This window comes from Lagopus muta, chromosome 4 (genome assembly GCF_023343835.1).
Source record: "Lagopus muta isolate bLagMut1 chromosome 4, bLagMut1 primary, whole genome shotgun sequence".
NCBI classification, from domain to species: Eukaryota; Metazoa; Chordata; class Aves; order Galliformes; family Phasianidae; genus Lagopus; species Lagopus muta.
The window spans coordinates 65740102-65760253 of NC_064436.1; the positions used below are offsets into that span (position 1 = coordinate 65740102).

General features: G+C 43.6%; 1 protein-coding gene across 1 annotated transcript in view; it reads left to right on the forward strand.

The window, feature by feature from the left end:
* The first annotated feature begins 790 nt into the window (after positions 1 to 790).
* The window catches only part of KDM3A (lysine demethylase 3A), a 29146-nt gene continuing 9784 nt past the window's right edge, over positions 791 to 20152 (forward strand). Inside the window, exons 1-13 of the mRNA XM_048941127.1 lie at positions 791 to 1289; positions 3958 to 4113; positions 5953 to 6063; positions 7497 to 7599; positions 8535 to 8659; positions 9141 to 9213; positions 9314 to 9399; positions 11997 to 12148; positions 13195 to 13757; positions 14885 to 15086; positions 16860 to 17074; positions 19663 to 19815; positions 19926 to 20021. Coding sequence (XP_048797084.1) covers positions 1119 to 1289; positions 3958 to 4113; positions 5953 to 6063; positions 7497 to 7599; positions 8535 to 8659; positions 9141 to 9213; positions 9314 to 9399; positions 11997 to 12148; positions 13195 to 13757; positions 14885 to 15086; positions 16860 to 17074; positions 19663 to 19815; positions 19926 to 20021 — 2206 coding nt within the window. The 5' untranslated portion in view covers positions 791 to 1118. The remainder of the gene's footprint in view (positions 1290 to 3957; positions 4114 to 5952; positions 6064 to 7496; positions 7600 to 8534; positions 8660 to 9140; positions 9214 to 9313; positions 9400 to 11996; positions 12149 to 13194; positions 13758 to 14884; positions 15087 to 16859; positions 17075 to 19662; positions 19816 to 19925; positions 20022 to 20152) is intronic.

Here is a 20152-nt window from a genome sequence, read left to right on the forward strand (position 1 = left end):
GGCCGCCTCAGCCTCTCCTCAGCATGGCCGACCTCCGTGCGCACGCGCAGAGGCGGCCCCCGAGCAGGTGGCGGCCCCGTGCCGAGTGCGCCTGCGCAGAAGGCAGTCCGCAGCGCCCCCGCAGGTGCACCTTGTCGCTGCGCGCACGCGCAGAAGAGCCCTACAGGTGCCCCCTCCCCCTGTGCTATATCTGAGTACGCCGCGGATCGCACGTATAAGCGGTCGCTGCACTCCTTCTGACTCCCGCGGATCCTTCCGCCGACACCGCAGACGGCACTTAGCGTTTATGGCTCAGCCCGCCTGACGTAGCGGTAGAAACGTCATGGCGCGTCACGGCCTCAAAAATGTTTGTTTTCCCGTTTAGCCTCATCTTTGGGCTATTTGTGAATGTGGGTGTCTCGAAGGACTCTTTCACTCGAAGCTCGGCGGAAGGATATTTCTTTATTTAACCGCCATAAGCTGAACTAACATTTCGAGGCGGAGCCAACCGCGCGGACACCGCCTCTCCGGTCCAATCACAGCGGGAGGCTTGCCGTTAGCTCCGCCCCCCCGGAGCGGAAGAACCAATGGGAGCGAGAGAGGGAGCAGCGGGGGCTGGCTGAGGGGTGTGTGCGCCAGCGCGGGGCGGCGGAGCGGCGCCGGGCGCAGCGGCTGTTGCCGGGGGCGGAGGGGAAGCGGCGCGTTCTCGGGACCCGGGCGCCGTGTGGAGGCGGCGGGGGGCCGGGCTGAGGGCGGGGGGCGGCAGGTGAGAGGGGGAGGGTAAAGCTGAAAGAGGAGGAGGAGGGGAAGGAGGAGGTCGGCGTTGTTTGTGTGTGCACTGGGGAGGAGGGGGGGTTTGGGGAGAGGCACCCGGAAGGCGCTCAGCCCGGCCGCCTCCTTCAGCTGCCGCCCCGCTCCGGCTGCTGGGAACAAAGGGGCGGCGGGGCTGGGTCGGGCCGACCGGCATTGCTTCCCTCCTCCCGCCGAAACAACAGTTCACGGCTCCGCGGGCGCGGCGGCGTTCCGAAGGGCGCCGAGGGCTCCGCGCGGAGGCGGGCGGGTGGGCGGCGAACCCCGCGTAGGGCCTGAGGGCCGCCCTTCTGCCGGCCGCCCCGAGGGAAGCCTCCCGATGAGCTAAAATGGTGCTGAGGCTCGAGGGGAGCTGGTCGCTGCTGGTCGGGAAGCGCTTCCTCAGCCTGGCCGGGGAGGACGACGGGCCCTGGGACACGGAGCGCGTGGCGGAATGGCCGTGGCAGGCGGGCAGGATCCGGGCGGTCTCGCACACCGACATCTCCAAACAGGACCTGAAGGTAACGGGGCGCCGTAAGGGGGTGGGGGCTGGAGGCGCCGGTGTTCGTGTAGCTCCGTACCTCGCACGTACATCTACGGGCTGCGTGTTCTCGTGAGCCCTTCGTGATGAGCTGCCCCGGCTGACTGCTCGAGACACGTGCGGCGCTGGCTGAAGGCCCCGCCGCGCTCCGCTGTTGCCGGAAGTTCCCCGACTGGCGCTGCTCGCCTCCACGGCACGGTGACAACTTCTGCACCGCGCTTGCTTTGCTTGGCCTTTATTCTGTCCATCTTCCAGCCGTGATTTAAGACCTTGTCAGCTGTAAACGATTCGATTTCTCTCCAGGCTGGAGTTATCCAAACGCTTTTTTTTTTTCCCCTTTTTTTTTTTTTTTTTTTTAATTCGAATTTATGAAATCCACGCGTGGCCTTGGAGGCTCCTCATGCTCTTCTTGCTTCGTATTAATGGTTGCTGATGGCGTTTTTCTGTGTGCTATCAGTTATTGCAGGCTTCGTGTAACTCATTAACTGTACGTTCAGGGTGGAAACCAGCAGGCTTTGACAACTTGAAGCTCTCAAGAGGCTCTTTGTCAACTGTAGCCAGGAAAACTATCCAACCGTGTCTGAATCACTGCTGTAGGATACAAACTGTTTGCTAGGGACAAGACTCCCTTACAATAAGAGAATCTTGTGTTACTCTTGTTTCTGCAAGGGACTTAGGCAGGAAACGCTTGCACTTTTCCAGGCAAGAGGGCAACCTTTGCCTTTCTAACTCTTGAATGCCCAAACTTTGGGATGTGTTTTGGAAGCCTCGTGTTGTTGGTTGCTGAGCTTCTGTCAGATGTTTGCAGCAGGGCTTTCCCCATGGATGGCTGTCCCCGAATTGGGGTGAGGAGGAGGAATTGCTGTAGAAAGCTCTTAAAGACCTTCTCTGGGACTTGAAGGAGGGGCAGATGCTGCTGGGGTCGTTAATGCTTTTCTCTGTGCTGTGGGGTTGGTGGAGGTTTTGCTAGCAGTGATTAACTTTGTGTGTTCTCCAGTAAAAGTGTTAAAGAAGCTGTGAAGTAGCTGATGGAGCCACGAGGAACTTTTTGGTACCAAAAATAAGTGCTGCTGCCTTTCTTGTATTGCAGCCCTGTGGTAGAGGGGACTGTAGGGGAAGACCTGAAGTAGTGATAGATTGAATAAAAGTATCTAAAGGAGTAGAAGTAGATAATATTTCAAATCTTGCTTCTCGTGTAGCGTTAGGAAGCATTAGCTATAGAAATGGAGGATGGTTAATTACTTCCTACAACAATTTCTCAGCTGTATTTTCCTGTTTGTGCAGTATTCATTCTGCACACAGAACAAGCCATTCTGGTTCTGGGAGTTGTGCTGTTTGCTTATCTCGTTCACCATTTCCGTGAACTTGAAAATAAGTAAATTTATTTCTGTGCCCATTAGTCTTACAACTCCTGGGTGTGATAATGCCATTTGGTGTGCATGCTTCTACTTGTTCAGCTTTCCTGTAAGGGAAGAAGCAAAAGGGGAAGTCTCCAGGAGTTAGGCAGTTATGCTTTGAGTATCATAGAATGGCCTGGGTGGAAAAGGACTACAATGCTCATCAGTTCCAACCCCCTGCTATGTGCAGGGTCACCAACCAGCAGACCAGGCTGCCCAGAGCCACATCCAGCCTGGCCTTGGATGCCTCCAGGGATGGGGCATCCACAGCCTCCTTGGGCAACCTGTTCCAGTGCATCACCAGCCTCTGTGTGGAAAAACTTCCTCCTAATATCCAACCCAAACCTCCCCTGTCTCAGTTTAAAATCATTCCCCCTTGTCCTATCACCATCCACCCTTGTGGATAGGATAGCCATTCCCTCTCCTGTTTATATGCTCCCTTCAAGTAAACCACTTAAATGATGTATTTAAGCTAGTGATGCTTGATTGGAACAGGGACACATACTTCTGAAGGTACAGTTCTCTAAGTTCCTTTAGTCACGTGGGGGTTTATCTGTACGGTTTCTCCTCAATCTTTTGGTCGTCTCCACTTGTTCTTATGAAAGGACAGTGATGCCACTGTTGAAATTGATCAGACTCTCCGTGTTTTTGCCATGTAGTGACAGCTGCTTTCCTCTTGAGCAGTTCATATTTATGCTTCAGAGATTTGTAGAGGTAAACACCAATTAAAAGCAGGCAGGAAATGACCTTCTTCACACTACTTACTACTTGGTGTCCTTCAGTGGCATGCTGTTACTTGCGCTCTCAAAACTTGTGCTGAAGTTATTCTTTGGGATTTGCTCGTAAAACATTTCTGGAAAAACAGGTTGTCTTTGTGAGTAGTTTGTGGAAAAGGCTGTAGGATGCAGTCCTTGTTTGTTTGCTTTTTTTCCCCCTGACTTAAACACGGGTGACAAAGCTAACACAGTTACCTGAACTTGACCAGCAGAGGCCTGCTTGAGATGGGAAAGTTGTAGAGTTAATAAGAATATTAATGCTTTATGTGACACTGATGATGACAAACCAGTTAACTACACTTACAAAATATTAAGTGAGTCTAGGATGACAGTGATGATAGAGTATGACAGGAAGGCAACGCTCATGCTTTCATTTAAATAATTTTTTTAGAAGAAATTGTTTATCATTTCTACCTTGCATGTGCTTGAATATTAAGGAGGTTAGTCACTCTTCTGCTTTATTCCCTTTCTGTAGATTTGTGTAGAATTTGATGATGAGTCATGGGAAAAAAGAAGATGGATAGAAGTCTACAGTCCCAAAATGAAGGTATTCCTTGTGGAGCAAAAGCTGGTATTGGCAGAAAGAAGATCTCATGGCGGTTCTATATCACCTGTCCAGTGGCCTGCAATGGCAAGTACACAGCTGGCCTTACTTTGGTTCTGCTCTTCCATCTTCTGAGGATAGTTGTGCCTGTTACAAGTGTGAATTTCTCAAGTGCAGTATGATTTGTGTTGTAAAGCCTTACGTGTAACGTGCAGGGTGACTGAAGCTCTTAGTACACAGCTAGGCAGAGCTCATAAGCATTTCTAAGTTGGTTTGTTTTGTCTAGGGATACAGGGATGAATTTTTATGGTTTTACTTCCCTCCCAAACTTCTGTTTTGTAGAGTGTGAATCCCTTCTCCCTCTAGCTATGCATTTCATGAAATTGTGGTTAAGAATATAGAGAAAAAGGCAAAGAACAGATTTGTAAGGATAGCCTGTGTTTTTATCTTAAATCATTGCTTTACTTTGCTTCAAGTACTGCTAATTCTTGAATGATTTCTGATCTGAGACAAAAGTAATGTGAATAACTCTTATATAATGGCTGACTGCCGCAGATCACTTGTGAGATCAGGGTTTTTGTACTCATAAAAACGAAAGCTGCACTGTCCAAGCCAGAAATCTAAGCTTCCTGCAGCTGCCGTGCATGGCTGGTTATGCAGATCAGCCAGTAGAGGTGAAAAGAGTTTTTCTTGGTTAATGTATTCCACCAGTATAGTTTTACTTGACTGCTTTGGACATTGTTACTCTTGGAAGTAGCTGTGAACTAAACGAGGATGGAGACCTGCCCAACTTCTATTATGCTGAAGTTGTAGTCCATATTTCATGCTCTTAACTTTGCCTGGTATGAGGGATGTAGCATAATTTCTATTGCTGCTTTAGCTGAGGTTTGTCTTAAGCAGAGCTAATCCAAGCAGACATCAGTGGGAAGTATGGAGTGGGAGAGGAAGTGGAGTAATGGCTCCTTGGCATTCTTTTCTTTGCCTCACAATATTAGTATTTCTACTAATAGATTTGCTGATAGGACATTGTGATGACCTGCTTATCTCCGTGCATCTAAGCTGTGCTGTCTGGGTACTCACCCATCTTTGTTTTATGCATGAGGTTTCCTTCACTGATGTGTTTAAAGGGTCAATTCATGCCATGTGCATGTTAGAAGCTCACTGGAGGAGCCATGTAGAATAAAGTAAAGTACAACATTGGAACTTGCCTTGGCAAAGATGTTTTTTCCTCCCTTTCTCATTAAACAGGGAAGGAATGAAAGAATCACAAGAGCAAATCACAAAAAGGGAATTTATTTCAATAAATCTTGATTGCAGCAGTTGAATCAAGTACGTGATAAAGTGTCTTAGTGAGAGTTGGAATAGCTCTGTACAACTCCTGTACTGCCCAGCTGCTCCTGGAACAACTCCTTGCCAACAACTGGAGCAAGTTCTTTTTTTTTTCCCTCTGAAATGGTGTGTAAATGTACTTTCTGCACAGGGAGGAGTTGCTCTTGCTGCCTCTGGTGTTGTACCCACTCAGAGCTGTTAACTGAAGGCTAGACAGAGCTTAACCTTGCACAGGTTCATCAGGAAGAGTTCAGAAGTTTTCCAAAGGAGGTTGCTGTTTCATGGCTGCTTTTGAAGCTTGTGGTGTACCTGAAAACGTCGTTGTACTGAGCAGTGTGGTACCTGTGAGGCTATCTAAGTTGTCACATATGCCTACATTAAGACTTGAGTACACTGTCAATGTTGTGTGAGCTTTGAGGACTGAAATGTGAGCCCTGCAGCAAGCTGCATTGGTCTGCTGGTTATTCCCCCGCTCTGCCATGCAGAGATGTGAGACCTAAACAGGGAAATGGACGCAAAACTGAATTTATTTCAATTAAAATGCATGAGAAATGAGACCTTACTCTGCTGCTTAGAAAATGTTTCTCACTTTTGTAGACTTACAAATCCTTAGTGGACAAAGCCGGTTTGGGACCAATGGTTTCCATACGCTATCTTGGTGAAGAGAAATGTGTTTTTCTTTCTAAAGACCTTCTGACGCCCATTCAGGTAACTTTGTATGGCATTATAAAAATAGAGTCTAAATCTCTTTGTCTTGGTGTTTAAGATATCTGAAGTTAATGTATCCTAAATGCAGACTTTAGACAGGTGAGAACTTGGAGAAGATATCTATTGCCATAACTCTTAGATATCAGTTCTGAATGTGATGTGCATGTCCAGGACACAGGCATTTAAGGCAGCTGTGAGGCAGTGTGCTGGGGCAGTCATTCAGCTCAGGTGACAGCACTTGCATCATGTTGATGATAGGGGTTAGCATGGAATATTTCCTTTTGTCTTCTGAATGTGGCTGCTGTAGCTGTGACAAGAATTGCAGACATGTCTGGAATAAATCGTACTGCTTAATGGAAACACATGACTTCTAATCCTAAACAACTGTGGAGGCAGGCAGGATGTAAATGGGATGGTTGAATTATAATACCTTTATTGAGCACCCAGAGAACTTGTTAGTGGAAATTAGGCAGAGACAGGTTGAAACAATTGCCCCACGTGACTGGCTGGTAAGGCATTCTGAGGAATAATATCTGCTGCTGATAAAGGATTTAACCTGCTGTAGAAAGCTGCTCCTATGACCTGTAAACAGCGTGAATGAAATGAGTGATAGGTGTCCCACATTGAGACTGCTGATAGTGCCACTGTTAATGTTCAACTACTTGGACCTGTTGGCAGCCAGCAAGTAGAATGTATTCTGAGAAACTAGCACAGGAATCACTTTTAAGTTACAGATGTGTTACGTGGGAGCCTCATCTCAGTACTGCAGTGGAGAAAGCTGCTTTTCTGGCTACTTAAATAACAGCTCTTTGTCTGCTGGCTCCTGAGGCTTCTGCTGCTTACAAACACCACAGCACTGCTTCAGACAAAACAGTGTAATCCTTCTGTATTGGTGCTCTGAGCCATTGTTAATAACTTGCTCTCCGCTTCTCTTTAGGAGTCAATTCTAACTAGGAGAATCATGTTGTCAAAGAGTTCAGATTAAAAAATAAAAATAAAAAAACCTAACGTAAAACATAGGAATTCATAATTATGAACAATTTAGGCACAGCTGCCTCTGCTTCCATTCTTATGAAATTTTCTAATGATGTCTCATGAAGCACTGGGTCCTGGTGTTATCATAACACAAATTGAAACAAAACTTGAAATAGTTGCCCTTATGTCTGTTTAGAAAATATGTATTTGCTGCTTCTAAGAACTTAATCCTAAACTTTAAAAAATGGTTTAATTAAACTTAGTGCTTATTAGCAAGGTAATAAAACAATCCAGGTGATGTGTGCTTCTATGAACTGAGCTGGGAACTGAAGGAACACGCAGTAATGAGAAACTTGTTGGGTCTAGATGAACGGGTGGTGCCCTGTATCTAAATACAACTTCTTGTTAATCAGAGGCATTATTCTCAATACTAACTTACACATTTTGCTTCAAAATAGGATGTGGAGAGTTCCAGGCTTCCTCTGAAGGACGATCAAACTGTCAATGAAGAAATTCAAGCTTTAGTTAAGAAACACCTAGATGAAACACGCTTGGTGCAAGGTAGGAGCGTGCTCTGTAGCAGGGAGATTTGTCAGTAAGTAATGAAGACAGGAGGGAGATCTTAGTGCTGATGGTATAAGCCATAGTTATCTGTTCTAGGGATGAAAGCTTTAAAAAAAGTGTTTAAAAAAAAAAAAAAAGTTGCACTTTATATTGGAGCAATGAATGTGAAACATGAAGCATTATGGAAATTTCACTACTGGGTATTTCCATTGTAGGAATGAGTACAGAATTTAGACGTGGACAGATGACCTCACTCTTGTGGAAGAGATATCAAATGTGCAGCAATTCCTTCTGAAATGAATTACTGCGTGTTGCTCGTTGTTTTCAAGGAGCTTGATTTCTTTTTTTTTTTTTTTTTTTTTTTCCCAAACATCAAAAGCTTTACATAGAGAGAGACAGACTGCTCTTATACTCAGGTTTAAGCTGTTGGGTTTAGTTTTGTTGGCCTTGTTCTTACTGGTTCATGCAAGTGTCTTTTTAGTCATCAACTGGAAGGCATTTCTTGCATGCATGTTTTTGGCAAGGAAGGTATTAAGTCTAGAGTCCTCATTCTCAGTGCTTTAAAGAGGAGAAAATTCCTCATCTGATAAATTCTAATTTCCTTATCTACTGACTTGTCTCACTATTTGAAATTTGGAGGTCTTGGCTCCAGCTGCATGTCTGAAGCTCCACAAAGCTTAATTGTCCTATCCAAAGGCAGCACATACTTGGAAAGTAGTTTTATCATGGCTTTCCCCCCCCCCCCCCCCCCCCCCCTCAGTGATGTGGAAGGTGTCTCTAAGTTCTCAATTTGTTTTCCTTAAATCTAGCATACAGTACTGTTGGTTAGTTCATGTTGGAACCTGGATAACGTGGTGGTCTTCATGCACCTTCATTCTGAGGCATGTTGGATGTTTTCATTTGTTTACTGTTTTTTTCCTCTGATTTCTAAGGTGGAAAAAATATCATTGGTTCAAAGATTAGAATTTATAGCCTGGATCCATCTACCCAGTGGTTCACAGCAGTTGTGGTGAATGGTAATCCTGCTACAAGAACTCTAGAAGTCAACTGTCAGGAGGTAAGAACCAGCTGATGTGGTTACAAACAGAGATGGGTCAAGGGTGCAGTCTTCAGTTTATACAGCCATCAGGAGCATTTTAATTTCTGTCCTTAATACATTAAGCCAAAATGAAGTGGAAGTCACTATAGTGCAGGGGCTTTTATTACTCCAAAGTGTTTCTGTGCTAATTCATGCTGCTGGCACAACTTTCAAATAAGTGGCTATCTACACAAAAGGAGACCTGGAAGTTGTATATGAAGAGCAAGACAAACGTGATCCTTTTTTCTTTGCTGTGCACACAGTGCTCTGAAGCACCAGTTTACATGCATGCTTTCAAGCTGAAGCACTATCACTGTATGTTGTTAAATTTAGCTTGACATTCATGGAATCCAAAAATGAAGTATTTAAGCTTCATCTGTACCACAGCATCTGAAATAAACGCTTTCAAACGATAACTTCCATCTCTAACTGGCTCTGTGTTTTTTTGTTCCTTTTCAAGATTCCAGCTTTAAAGACTCTTGATCCAGAGTTAATTCACGTGGAAATAATATATGACAATAATGGAAAATGTGGTAAGAGCAGTTATTGTTTGTACTGCAGAGGCAAGGAGCATGCTTGTGCTAAAATAGATCATGTTAATGTCATGCTAATGTTGATCACCTTCTATTCCAGATAAATCCAAAAGAATTGGGGGCATGAAAAGGAAATCAGAAAACAGTGGAAGTGTTGATGCCAAACACACCAAGTCTTCTCCTGAGGTAATGTCTTACTGCATTGTGTACAGCTGTGTTACATAACGCAGTCACGTAACTTCTCAGAACAGTCTTAAATAAGGATTAAGTGGAAAAGTTAAATAATAGACGTGATCCCTTGGAGGATGTGTTGAGCTTATTGAAACTTGTCCAGGCACGGGTCAAATATCTTGCCTTGTGGTAATCAGAGAAGTTGTTACTAAGCCTTGAAGTTCAGGTTTTCTTTTTTCTTAAACTGTGTTTTGCTCCTTCCTTGTGCTTAAATGTTAGCCTGCCTAGTCATGTATTCTGTAGTGTGATTAAACACAGGGTGGTTCTCAAGTGCATAACTTTTGTTTTTCGTGTTCAGTCTTTTAACTGCTTTATTCTTAAATCCAAAACCTGTGCCTACACTTGCATGCTCTGAGGATTCAAGGTACACAAGCAGCACTCTGGAAGAATGTTGCTTTGGGACCAGGAGAGAATGTGGCCACTCTTCTAGTACTTGTATGTCTGCATTTATTTCTCTTGTGAGTGATCTGGGAGTTCTTAAAAAACAAAACAAAAAACAACCAAGAAACCAAAACCCTCTCAATGGGCCAAAAGAAGATCTGGGTAACTTAAGTATAGAAATGTAAATGAAAAATATAATGGCTTGGCCACAGAACTTCTAACTTAACCTGTAATTTTGTCTGAGTGTTTCAGACCAAAATTGTATTTTAGACATGGCTATGGAAGAGCTTATGGAACCTCTCGAGGTGATGGTAGGGGTGGCTTTTTTTTTTTTTTGTTGGTTGCTTGTAAATTTTGATTCTTAGCTTCTGTGTGCTCAGCCCTGTGCTGAGACAACTATCTGGGTTTGGTTGATGTCTGGATATCATTAATAGAAATCTGTAACAGCTTCACAAGGAAGCAGCAGGAGGTAACAATGTGAGACAAGATTGCTCTATGAAAAGTGATCCAAGCGTGCAGCAAAAGTAGCTCACGTGCTGCAATTGTGCTCCTCTGCATAGCTCATGCTTGAGTACCTTTAGTGTCTCTCAGGCACCCAATTTGCCATTCTTTGGCTTATTCAGCCATTGAGCAGTTTGCTCAGTGCATACGAGGCCAGTTCTTATTTCATATTCCAAATGTACTGCAGAAAAGTTACCGTGATCTGAGTTCACGGCTTGTTTTTTTTTGTAAAGCAATGCAGTTATTTATTTAGTTGTAGTTTTCTAGTCTGCCTTCCAAGAACTGTTCCTTTATGACCTTTGTACTCTTTGGGAAATGTCTTGCAACTGTTTTCTCAAAATGGTGACGAGTGAGTGTACTCTAATAAGGAAGAAAAGCTGATTCCTGGTCTTCAGTGGAAAGGCTGTGATTGTGGGGTTGGTGAGCTGAAGCTATAGCTTTTTTATATCAAAAAAACCAAACAACTTAGTATGTGATTTCTAATGTGGAGTTAATAAATTCCAGAGGTTTTCTGTGAACTTGTTTATGTGTCTGACAGCTGTGTTATACCAGAGCAGAAAGGAATTACTTTAGAGTTGATGGTAATGAGTCTGTAGTGTAATTTACAGCAGTAAGTTGAGTATGTGGGAGTGGAATATGGATGTCAGAACTGGGGAGGGAGCCCCATGGAAAACAACTGCTTTGAAAGACTTGCTAATTTTGGTATTCCTGACGTATTTCTGAAAGAATTGTAGGCTTACAAAGCTGCTTACTTAATCTGCAGGGGAATTTGTCGCTTAACGCTTTGTGGAATCCTGGTACAAAGATTTTTTTTATTTTATTTATTTTTTTTTTACACTGCAGGGAAGTTCACTTATGGGTTTTTGGTAATACTGTCAGACTGACTTCACAGTTTTCATTTTGGTCATTGAGGTCCATAGAGACCTCATTGTTGCCTTCCAGTAGTTGAAGGGAGCTTATGAACAGGAGGGGGAATGGCTGTTTATGAGGGTGGATAGTGATAGGACAATGGTTTTAAACTGAGACAGGGGAGGTTTAGGTCAGATATTAGGAGGAAGTTTTTCACACAGAGGGTGGTGATGCACTGGAACAGGTTGCCCAAGGAGGCTGTGGATGCCCCATCCCTGGAGGCATTCAAGGCCAGGCTGGATGTGGCTCTGGGCAGCCTGGTGTGGTGGTTGGTGACCCTGCACATAGCAGGGGCTTGGAACTGATGATCATTGTGGTCCTTTTCAACCCAGGCCATTCTATGATTCTCTAATTTTTCTCTGAGGTTTGCAGGTGAGCTCTGAAAGCCATTTCTGAATTCTGGTTACTGCTACCAGCTTTGAAAGATCATTGCAGTGCTGGTTCTGAAGAAGAGCAGAGCTTTCTATTTCCTTGCCTTAATGTTACACCCACATCTTACCCTTAAAGACTGTGGTGGTTGTTGCAGGGATGAGGGTGGGGGAAGTGAATTAGCAGCAACAGTGTTTCACTGAACCTCTGAGATTTAAAAGGACGCTCAGTTATTTCCATCTAATGGACTGGGTGAGAAATGGCCTTCAAGCTTTTAAGCATTCTGAGAAGAGCATTAATGTACTTCTCTTTTTAAGCTTAACCTTGTAACATGATATTTATTTTGGTGGTGATGTTCTAGGTGTTCATAACTGTTAAAATCTCTCCTGCAGGTTTCTCAAAGTCAGGGACATGTGCACTCGGTACCAACAGTGTTTGGTGAGGCATTGCTGGGTTGTACTCCTGCTAACAAAGACCAAAGGCATCAAGGCTTGCCCCTGCCAGCTAACTGTCCTCCCAATCTTGGTGCAGAAACTCCTCAGGGGTAAGAAATCAGTTCATACTTCCATGGACTATTGTTCTTTCATAAGTAACTAAAGTTTGTAGCAGGATAAACATAGTTTGATTTTTAAGGCAGTGCAGTAACTCTAGGTCTTTTGGAACACTGGAACAGCTTCAGCAGGTGTCCTGTAGGCTGGCTGCTTGCAGGTTAAGTATGGGTCCTCCATTATATTTTTTTGTTCAATACCAGTTAATGTTGGCCTTAAACTTGTTTGTTAGTGGTAGTAATCTGGAAGATGTCCCACTGGATTTAAAATCTTCCAATACTGAGTTTACTACTCCAAACTCTGCGCAGGTTTGAGCTGATCTGCCTTTCCATTATAAAACAAGCTCTAGGAATCATGTTGTCAATGCATGTTTCAACCAGGTGAATGTCTCAAATATAAAAGGCTTTATTTCATTTTCCAACCAGAGCTAGTGTGAGAACTGTGTTGCAGTGCAACAGTTTTTTCTGAGCGTGAACTCATCTAGCAGTATTTAAAGGTCAGAATATTGTACCCCTGCCTCCAGTTCCATCACAAAGATTAACATGTATGGTAGAAGTGGTGTGGTAGGAGAAGTGTTGTGCATTAGCTTTGCAAGAAGTGATATTGGTTTGCAGAAAGCATGACTTTGCACCTGATCTCTTTGTGTGGGAACACTTTTACTGTCTCAGTACAGATGTAGTGCCCCCCCAGCCACTGTCTCTGCTGAAGTTTCTTGAGCATGACGTGCAAGTGGGAGGCACTTGGTTATACAGCTGTTACATGTTAAAAATGAGAAAGTAACTGTAGTTGTGGAAGAAGTAGTGGAGTAGCTACTGTAGCTAAACTGGAATGGGATCTACAGGTAGATAAAGCTTGAGCATTTGATTACAGCACTTACAATAATAAAAAGAAGAAATCGAACGTGAACGTTGAACTTTGCACAAAGTTTTACACCTTTGACTATCAGAGGTACATGATGAAATTTCTGTCAAGATTAGTGTTGAGAAACAGATGCCTTGGTTTGTCTGACACCCTTGTCAAAGTATTCCATCTTGTCTCTCAGCACATGCAGACGGAGCGTACCAGAAGTCCATCCCTCTTGTCTTAATGCTGGAACAAAACCACTGAAGGAAAATCTGACGCTCTTTCCTAAAGTGACGTATATAACTAAGGAACAAACACAAAATATTAATGATCAAAATGGTAAATATACCTCTCTGATATCTTCACGATCTTCATCTTTGAGTGATTCAACTAACGGAAAAGAAACCGGTCTGAAAAATATGAGCGAACCTCCTCTGAAGCCCACGACAAACTTTTCTAAAGAGTGCATTCCTGCAAAACCACTGCAACATCTGAACTCCTCCCTAGCAATACCGAGGGTCAATAGCTCTGTGGAACTGCAGAGGACTTTAGATTGCAGGCCCTCGACGTCAGATGCTCACCTTCTCCCTTTTGCTGAGGCTGGAGTTAAATCACACAGTGGTTGTAACAGCCAAAAAGGAAACAAGGTGGATGAACACGTAGACATGGAGTTTTTTGTTAGGAGAAATTCAAATGAGGCTTTTTATGAGAGGAATGAAAATGAAAGCTTTTGGAGTGGGAGTACCAAGATCCAGGATAATGGTAGGTATTTTTTAAACTTCCTGTCATTTGAAGATATCCCTGTTTCTGAGTAATTCAGTGCAAGTATCTTCTTTGTAACATGGGCAAAAATAGCAATTTTAATTTTGTTGGAGGGTGTTTTGGAATGTAAGTCATTTGTGGGTAAAATTGAGAAAAATGTTCTTGCTAGATGGGGAGAAAAAACAGAATTGTTACAAACCTTGCAATGATAGAATGGCAAAACAGATTACATGAGCAAGCATTACGTGCCTTCTGTTTGGAAGGCAGATGCTGATGGCGTAAGGAGACTGCTTTACAAAACTGAGGGCTGCTGCTAAAAACGTGTTATGGGAGATGGGTGTTGTTCTCAATGCAGCTTTAATCAAGAAGGGCCTTCGTTCAGTAACTGTTCTCAAACAAAATTGAAGAGCTGCCTTGTTTCTGTGTTATCTGTGGCCCAGTTCCATTTGTTTCCTTCATGAGCAGAATGGGGAAGGCTGTGGTTATTTATGGAGCTGGGCTCCTGGTGGTGTGTCTGTGCTGTGCATCAGGTGGTGTAGCTGTTAGTTTTGGGTTTGAGGACTCTTCCCTATACACCCATCTCTTTGTTTTCAATCTCATGTTGACTACCATGTGCTGTTCTCTAACTGGCATAGATGAACAGCCAGGCAAGCAGTCACTGAGCCCTGCTAGGTTTCACATGCAGTGTGGGAGGAAGGGAGATGCTTGCTATCTGTCATAGTAAAGTGCTGAAATCCATTGCACTTTGAGTGGGAGAAACAGGCTAAAAAAGAGCCTGGTTGTACTTCTGTCTTCATACTTTTGATTCATGCCCTGGTCAGCTCCACAGACAGGTTCTCAAGCCCTGATAGTTGAAGTGCTTTCACTGAAAGCAGGCACACCTTCAAAAGTTTGCTGTAGGAAGGTGAATGCATCTGTTAAATTTTTGGGGTCCTTGCACTATGCCTCCACTGGAACAGTGCCTTGAAAAAGTTCCTGCTGACTGCAAATATTCTACAATTACTTCTTTTTAACATAATGGGGAACATATAAGGAAGGTTGTTTCTCACTTGAAGACATTTGCTTGCATATTTATATAACAAACTGATTAGTACAGCTTGTGTAATGCTCACTGCTCTTCCCTACAGTAATAGTTCGCAAGTCCGTTTTAGCAGATGCCTCGAAAGTGAAGAAGCTGCAGCAGAGTGGAGAAGCATTTGTACAGGATGGCTCCTGCAATAACATTGCACCTCACTTGCACAAATGCAGGGAATGTCGCTTGGACAGCTACCGAAAGAACAAAGACCAGAAAGATTCCACTGTCTTTTGTCGATTCTTTCACTTCAGAAGGTAGGAACAGTATTGAGTGTATGCAGACCTCGGTGTTCTTTTAATGTGAACAACAAGATGCTTGTTGGGATTAGATATCTGACCTCTATTCTTACTTTTCTGGAAGGAGTGCTGCTGAGTTTTCACTGTTAGCTGTAACATTTATCTTCTTTTTCCAGGCCAGATGTAAACCAGCTCTATGCTCAACACAGCCTTATGTAGATCTCTGGTTTAAAACTACTGGATGTCAGTGTGTAGCTGTCAGGCCATAAGCCTAGTATTCCCAACCAATGAAAAGTTCCCTGTGTTTTTCTAGCACTTAAAAATTTTATAACTGCTTCATTTGAGTAGAAAATATTTTGGCAGAACTTAGAGCTGTTTATTTGGCTGTTCTGGGCTGAAAGCCAGTTGGGATAACTTGAGTGTAGTTCGAACGCTTCAGCTTGATAGCACTGGGAGGTTAGACTCTGTCTCCCAGCATTTAGCAGTTGGAAGTGTGAAATGTTAGACGTATTCTGCAGTTACAGAGGAGTTACAACAAGTGACCATGGGCTTTCAGTCTGGAGAACTGAAACAGCAGCAATAGTTTGTGTTGTTTCATCTTTTTATTCTGCCTTATTGAGTGTTGTGCCATTTCTGTCATCAGTGTGCACAGTGGATTTTAAGGAGGGCAGGCAGGGGGACTTTGAGGAAAGCACAGTGACCGCTGGGTGCTGTTGGCATGTTTCAACCCTGATGTGCAGCTTCCCCGTGTCCCTGTGAGCCTGATATCAAGCTGAACAGTCAAGGTCCCTGGGTATTTTCTCTTTAAGACAAATAAAGAACCATTTCAGAAAGCTTTTGAAATGCTACTTGAAGCGTATCTGTAAGCCCAGGGTGGATGTTGTCAAACACTGTGGTTTGACAGCTTGTAACACGTCCTTTCTTCTGTGCTGGAGTAGTGTAAACTTTTCCATGAACTACTTGGTCCAGATGTTGTGTCTTGGGGTAGGTATGATATCAGTTGAAACAAGCATCAGAATGCCTGAATCCTTTAGTTCACAAGTCAGTGCCAGTGGAACTGTCCTTGTTTATTGAACTTGTGAAATCTTCAGAGTCTGCAAATGGCTGAGTTTTGTGATAATGGCTGCCAGCATCTTTTCTTGCCACTCCTGGTGGTGTTGTGAGCAGGGTGCTGTCATCATATGTCAAAAGGTTCCTGAAAATGTGAACGTAACTCTAACTTTTCTCATTTAATAAGCCTCTAACAATGCAGGTCTCCTCCAGACTACCAGAATTGCTCCATAGCATGTGTCTTATTCAAGCTTTGCTGTAGGAGGTGCATTGGTTCTTTGAAATCTTGTTGGCAGCTACATTAGTAGTTTTGTAAATGTTACTTAAGAACACAATGTATTCATATTCTCTTCAATGTATTTATATTCTCTTCTGTGAGTTGTGGCTTGTTCTAGATGAAGCTTTTATTGTCACTTCCTTTGCATACGATCCTTAATAGATATGCAATTTTCAAATGGTGTTGACCTGATAATTTTTGCATGAATAAAAATGTCCCTAAGAAATGTACCTTACTATCTCGACCCAAACCACCAGTTTCTTTAGTAATGCTTTTTAAACAGGCAGTATCTTAAGCATGCCTAGCATTCATGACAATTATGTTTAGCCATGTTCTTGCAACCATTGTGTTAGCTATTGACACGTGGTGTCCGTGTTTGCAGCATAGGCATTGACTCGTGGGAGGAAATACAAACTCATGGAACAGCTGAGGTGATGGCTCTTTCTTCCCTGCTCGTTTCACAGGCTGCAGTTCAATAAGCATGGGATACTGCGTGAGGAAGGCTTCTTAACTCCCAATAAGTATGATCCTGAGGCTATTAGCCTGTGGCTGCCTTTATCCAAAAATGTTGTTGGCCTGGATCTGGACACAGCGAAGTATATCCTGGCCAACATTGGAGACCACTTTTGTCAGCTGGTGATATCTGAAAAGGAAGTTATGTCTACAATTGAACCACACAGTAAGATCAATTTGTACTACATCACCCCTACCTTAATAACTCCATGTGAAACTTTAGGCTTTTGACTTGTGTGAAAATCAGTTGTAAGCATTTGGAAATGTCATTGAAGTCTTCAGTGTTGCCCTCTGTTCTCAGAGGAAGGTTAAGATCTAGCATGAACTAGTTCTAACAGCTCTTTCTTTGTGGAAGGGAACATAATTCTTTCATATCTGTCAGAATAATTCTCAATTTATAGCTACATATCCTGTTGAAGGGGAAGTGCATTTCTCTTATGAAATGAAGTGTCTTAAAAGAACAGAAAAGCTAAAGTAACAGGCAGCTGCCTGCCATCTATTTTTAATATGTGAGTGAAATTATGCTTTCCTCTTGATTTTGGTGGATTGCTTTGCTTTTACTTGTGCACCAGCCCCAACAATGCTACCTGTGAAGTGTAAAGAAAGAAATAATTCTTTCCCTCCACCCAAAAGCATTGGGTCAGTTTGCAATGGGCCTGTTTTAAGAAGCTCTGCACACAGCCCTGCTGGAGCTTGGCCAGAGAGGTATTACTGAGGGGGTAACTGACTGCAGAGCTCCGTCAGTGCCAACAGGGCAAACCTTGCATGGTAGAACACAGGTTTTTGGCTGCAGCTGAACATGAGCCACTAAATGGGAGGCATTGTGAACTTGCATAACCACTTCTCAACCTGGAATGGATCTTAAAATAACGGCGGTTTTGTTTTGGCTTGTAACTACATGACAGAAGCCATACAGCTTAGAAAGGTGCCTCCCAGTGTCTTCTGCATTCTGGGTAGTATTGACATAAGGATCACGTTGGTTTACCAGTCACTGCAGGGTTGTGAACGGAAGGAGAAAAGCTTAATTGGACTGACTACCTTTAAAAGCAGAAAGGAGGACTTGTTAAATGTTTCAGAAATGCTTGCTGTGAGGTCCTGCCCTGAACTACTTGGAATCTGCAAACTCTGTATTTCACTTCAGCTAGAAAACACTCAGGCCTGTGAAGCCAAAGTATGAAGAGCTAGAGAACGATACAGGCTGGAATATCAAAACAACTTCAGAGGGTTGTAATTTCGTGAATTCCCCCTCAAAATTAAGAATGTGAGGTGTTTTTTTAATAGCAGAGGAAGCATTTGTTAGCATACCTATAAAGCTCGTGTGTCAGTTCTGGAGTTGATTTCAAAGGAGCTGAATGTATTGAAATTCCCTTTTTCCTTGTTTATAACTGTGGCATAATTGTTGAAAAGTAAGGGAAGCTTACTTTGAAAGTTGTTGAAAGTAAGGGAACTCAATGTCATGAAAATGGAAATGTTTGTAATGCCCTGGGTAGGAAAGCAATATTTTGGGGTGTAGATACTCTTTTCTTTGAACAGTTCAGCTCTTACCAACTTACCAACTTAGTTGGTGTAGGAGTTGAAGCTGTGGTAAGCTTCTCTTGGTGGAGTTCTGTTCAAATTACACCTTTTCCTAAGGGCTCTGGCTCTGATAAACTGAGCTCTGCCAAAATGTAGGTTTGTTTGCTCAGATAGCCCTCCTTGAGGAGAGGTGTTTGAATGTTTTTGCACTCTGTAGAGCATCTTGGTGAGCTCCTTCTTTCTGGACCCCCAGGTATGAGGCAGGAAGAGTGAGTGTGAAGAAAGAGTTTGCTACTGTTTAGCAACAGAGGAGCTAATGCCAAAAAAGTCATTTGAGTGAGACTGTGTTAGGTAGAGCCTGGAGGGAGGCAGTTGTAACAGAAAATGACTTGGGAGAGTGACTTGGACAGTGGGAAGATGATATATTATGGGTATGTGATAACATAAACACCAGTGGTCACTTGCACAAATAAGAACAGCTGAGAAGGTAACTATTGTGAGGAGGTCTGATGCACACCTGTAACGTGTAGGAAACTTCTTAAAAGCCTGCTCTAGTGTTAAATGTGGAGGTTGGTGGCCCTGCGTGTGACAGGGGGTTGGAGATTCACGATCCTTGAGGTCCCTTCCAACTCTGGCCATTCTGGGGACAAATCCAAGCTGTTTGTAGCATGCTAAGTGTTGAGTCTGGCTTGCTAATAGCAACTTAGGGATTTCTTAGGACAGCTGTGGAATTTCCACTTGAGGGAATGTCAGCAGTATGCATGTTAATGTGGTCAGGTGCAGATCAGGAATAATAGTGCTGCACAGAAAGTGAAATGATCTTGATAGTTTAGACTCTTCTGAATGTTCTTTTTAAACTGAGACAGGGGAGGTTTAGGTCAGATATTAGGAGGAAGTTTTTCACACAGAGAGTGGTGAGGCACTGAAACAGGTTGCCCAAGGAGGCTGTGGATGCCCCATCCCTGGAGGCATTCCAGGCCAGGCTGGATGTGGCTCTGGGCAGCCTGGTCTGCTGGCTGGTGACCCTGCACATAGCAGGGGGTTGGAACTGGATGAGCATTGTGGTCCTTTTCAACCCAGGCCGTTCTACAATTTGATTCTTCTTCTGAATCTATGACTGCAAAGACTTGGTTTGGGAGTTCAGTTGAGAACAAGGCTGAGCCTTTCTTACATGAAGCGATTCAACATTTAATTTGTTAATTAAAACTAACACTTGGCCTGTTGTGTCAAATCCCACAGGACAAGTAGCCTGGAAGCGTGCAGTGCGTGGAGTTCGAGAGATGTGTGATGTGTGTGACACCACCATCTTCAACCTGCACTGGGTCTGCTCAAAGTGCGGCTTCGGCGTGTGTGTGGACTGCTACAGGATGAGGAAAAAAGGCATACATGAAGGTGAGAGTGCATGTTGCTGCTTCAGGCAAGGGGAGAGTGGGAAGGACCTGTGTTGTGATGTGACGGTACAGCTGGCAACTCAAACACCACGTAATGACTGTGTTTTACAGATGATGACTCGGATACTTTCTCCTGGTTTAAATGTGTGAAGGGGCAGGAGCACGAACCGGAGAATCTAATGCCTACACAGATAATTCCTGGAAGAGGTATTTTAAGGATTTGATTGGGAGACTGATGGGCAGTTGCAGCCTTTTGCTGTCTTTTCTATGTTATTGATATTAAACTAAGTGGCTTTTTGTTTTTGGTGGTGTTTTTTTAGTTTTAAGGTTAACCAAAG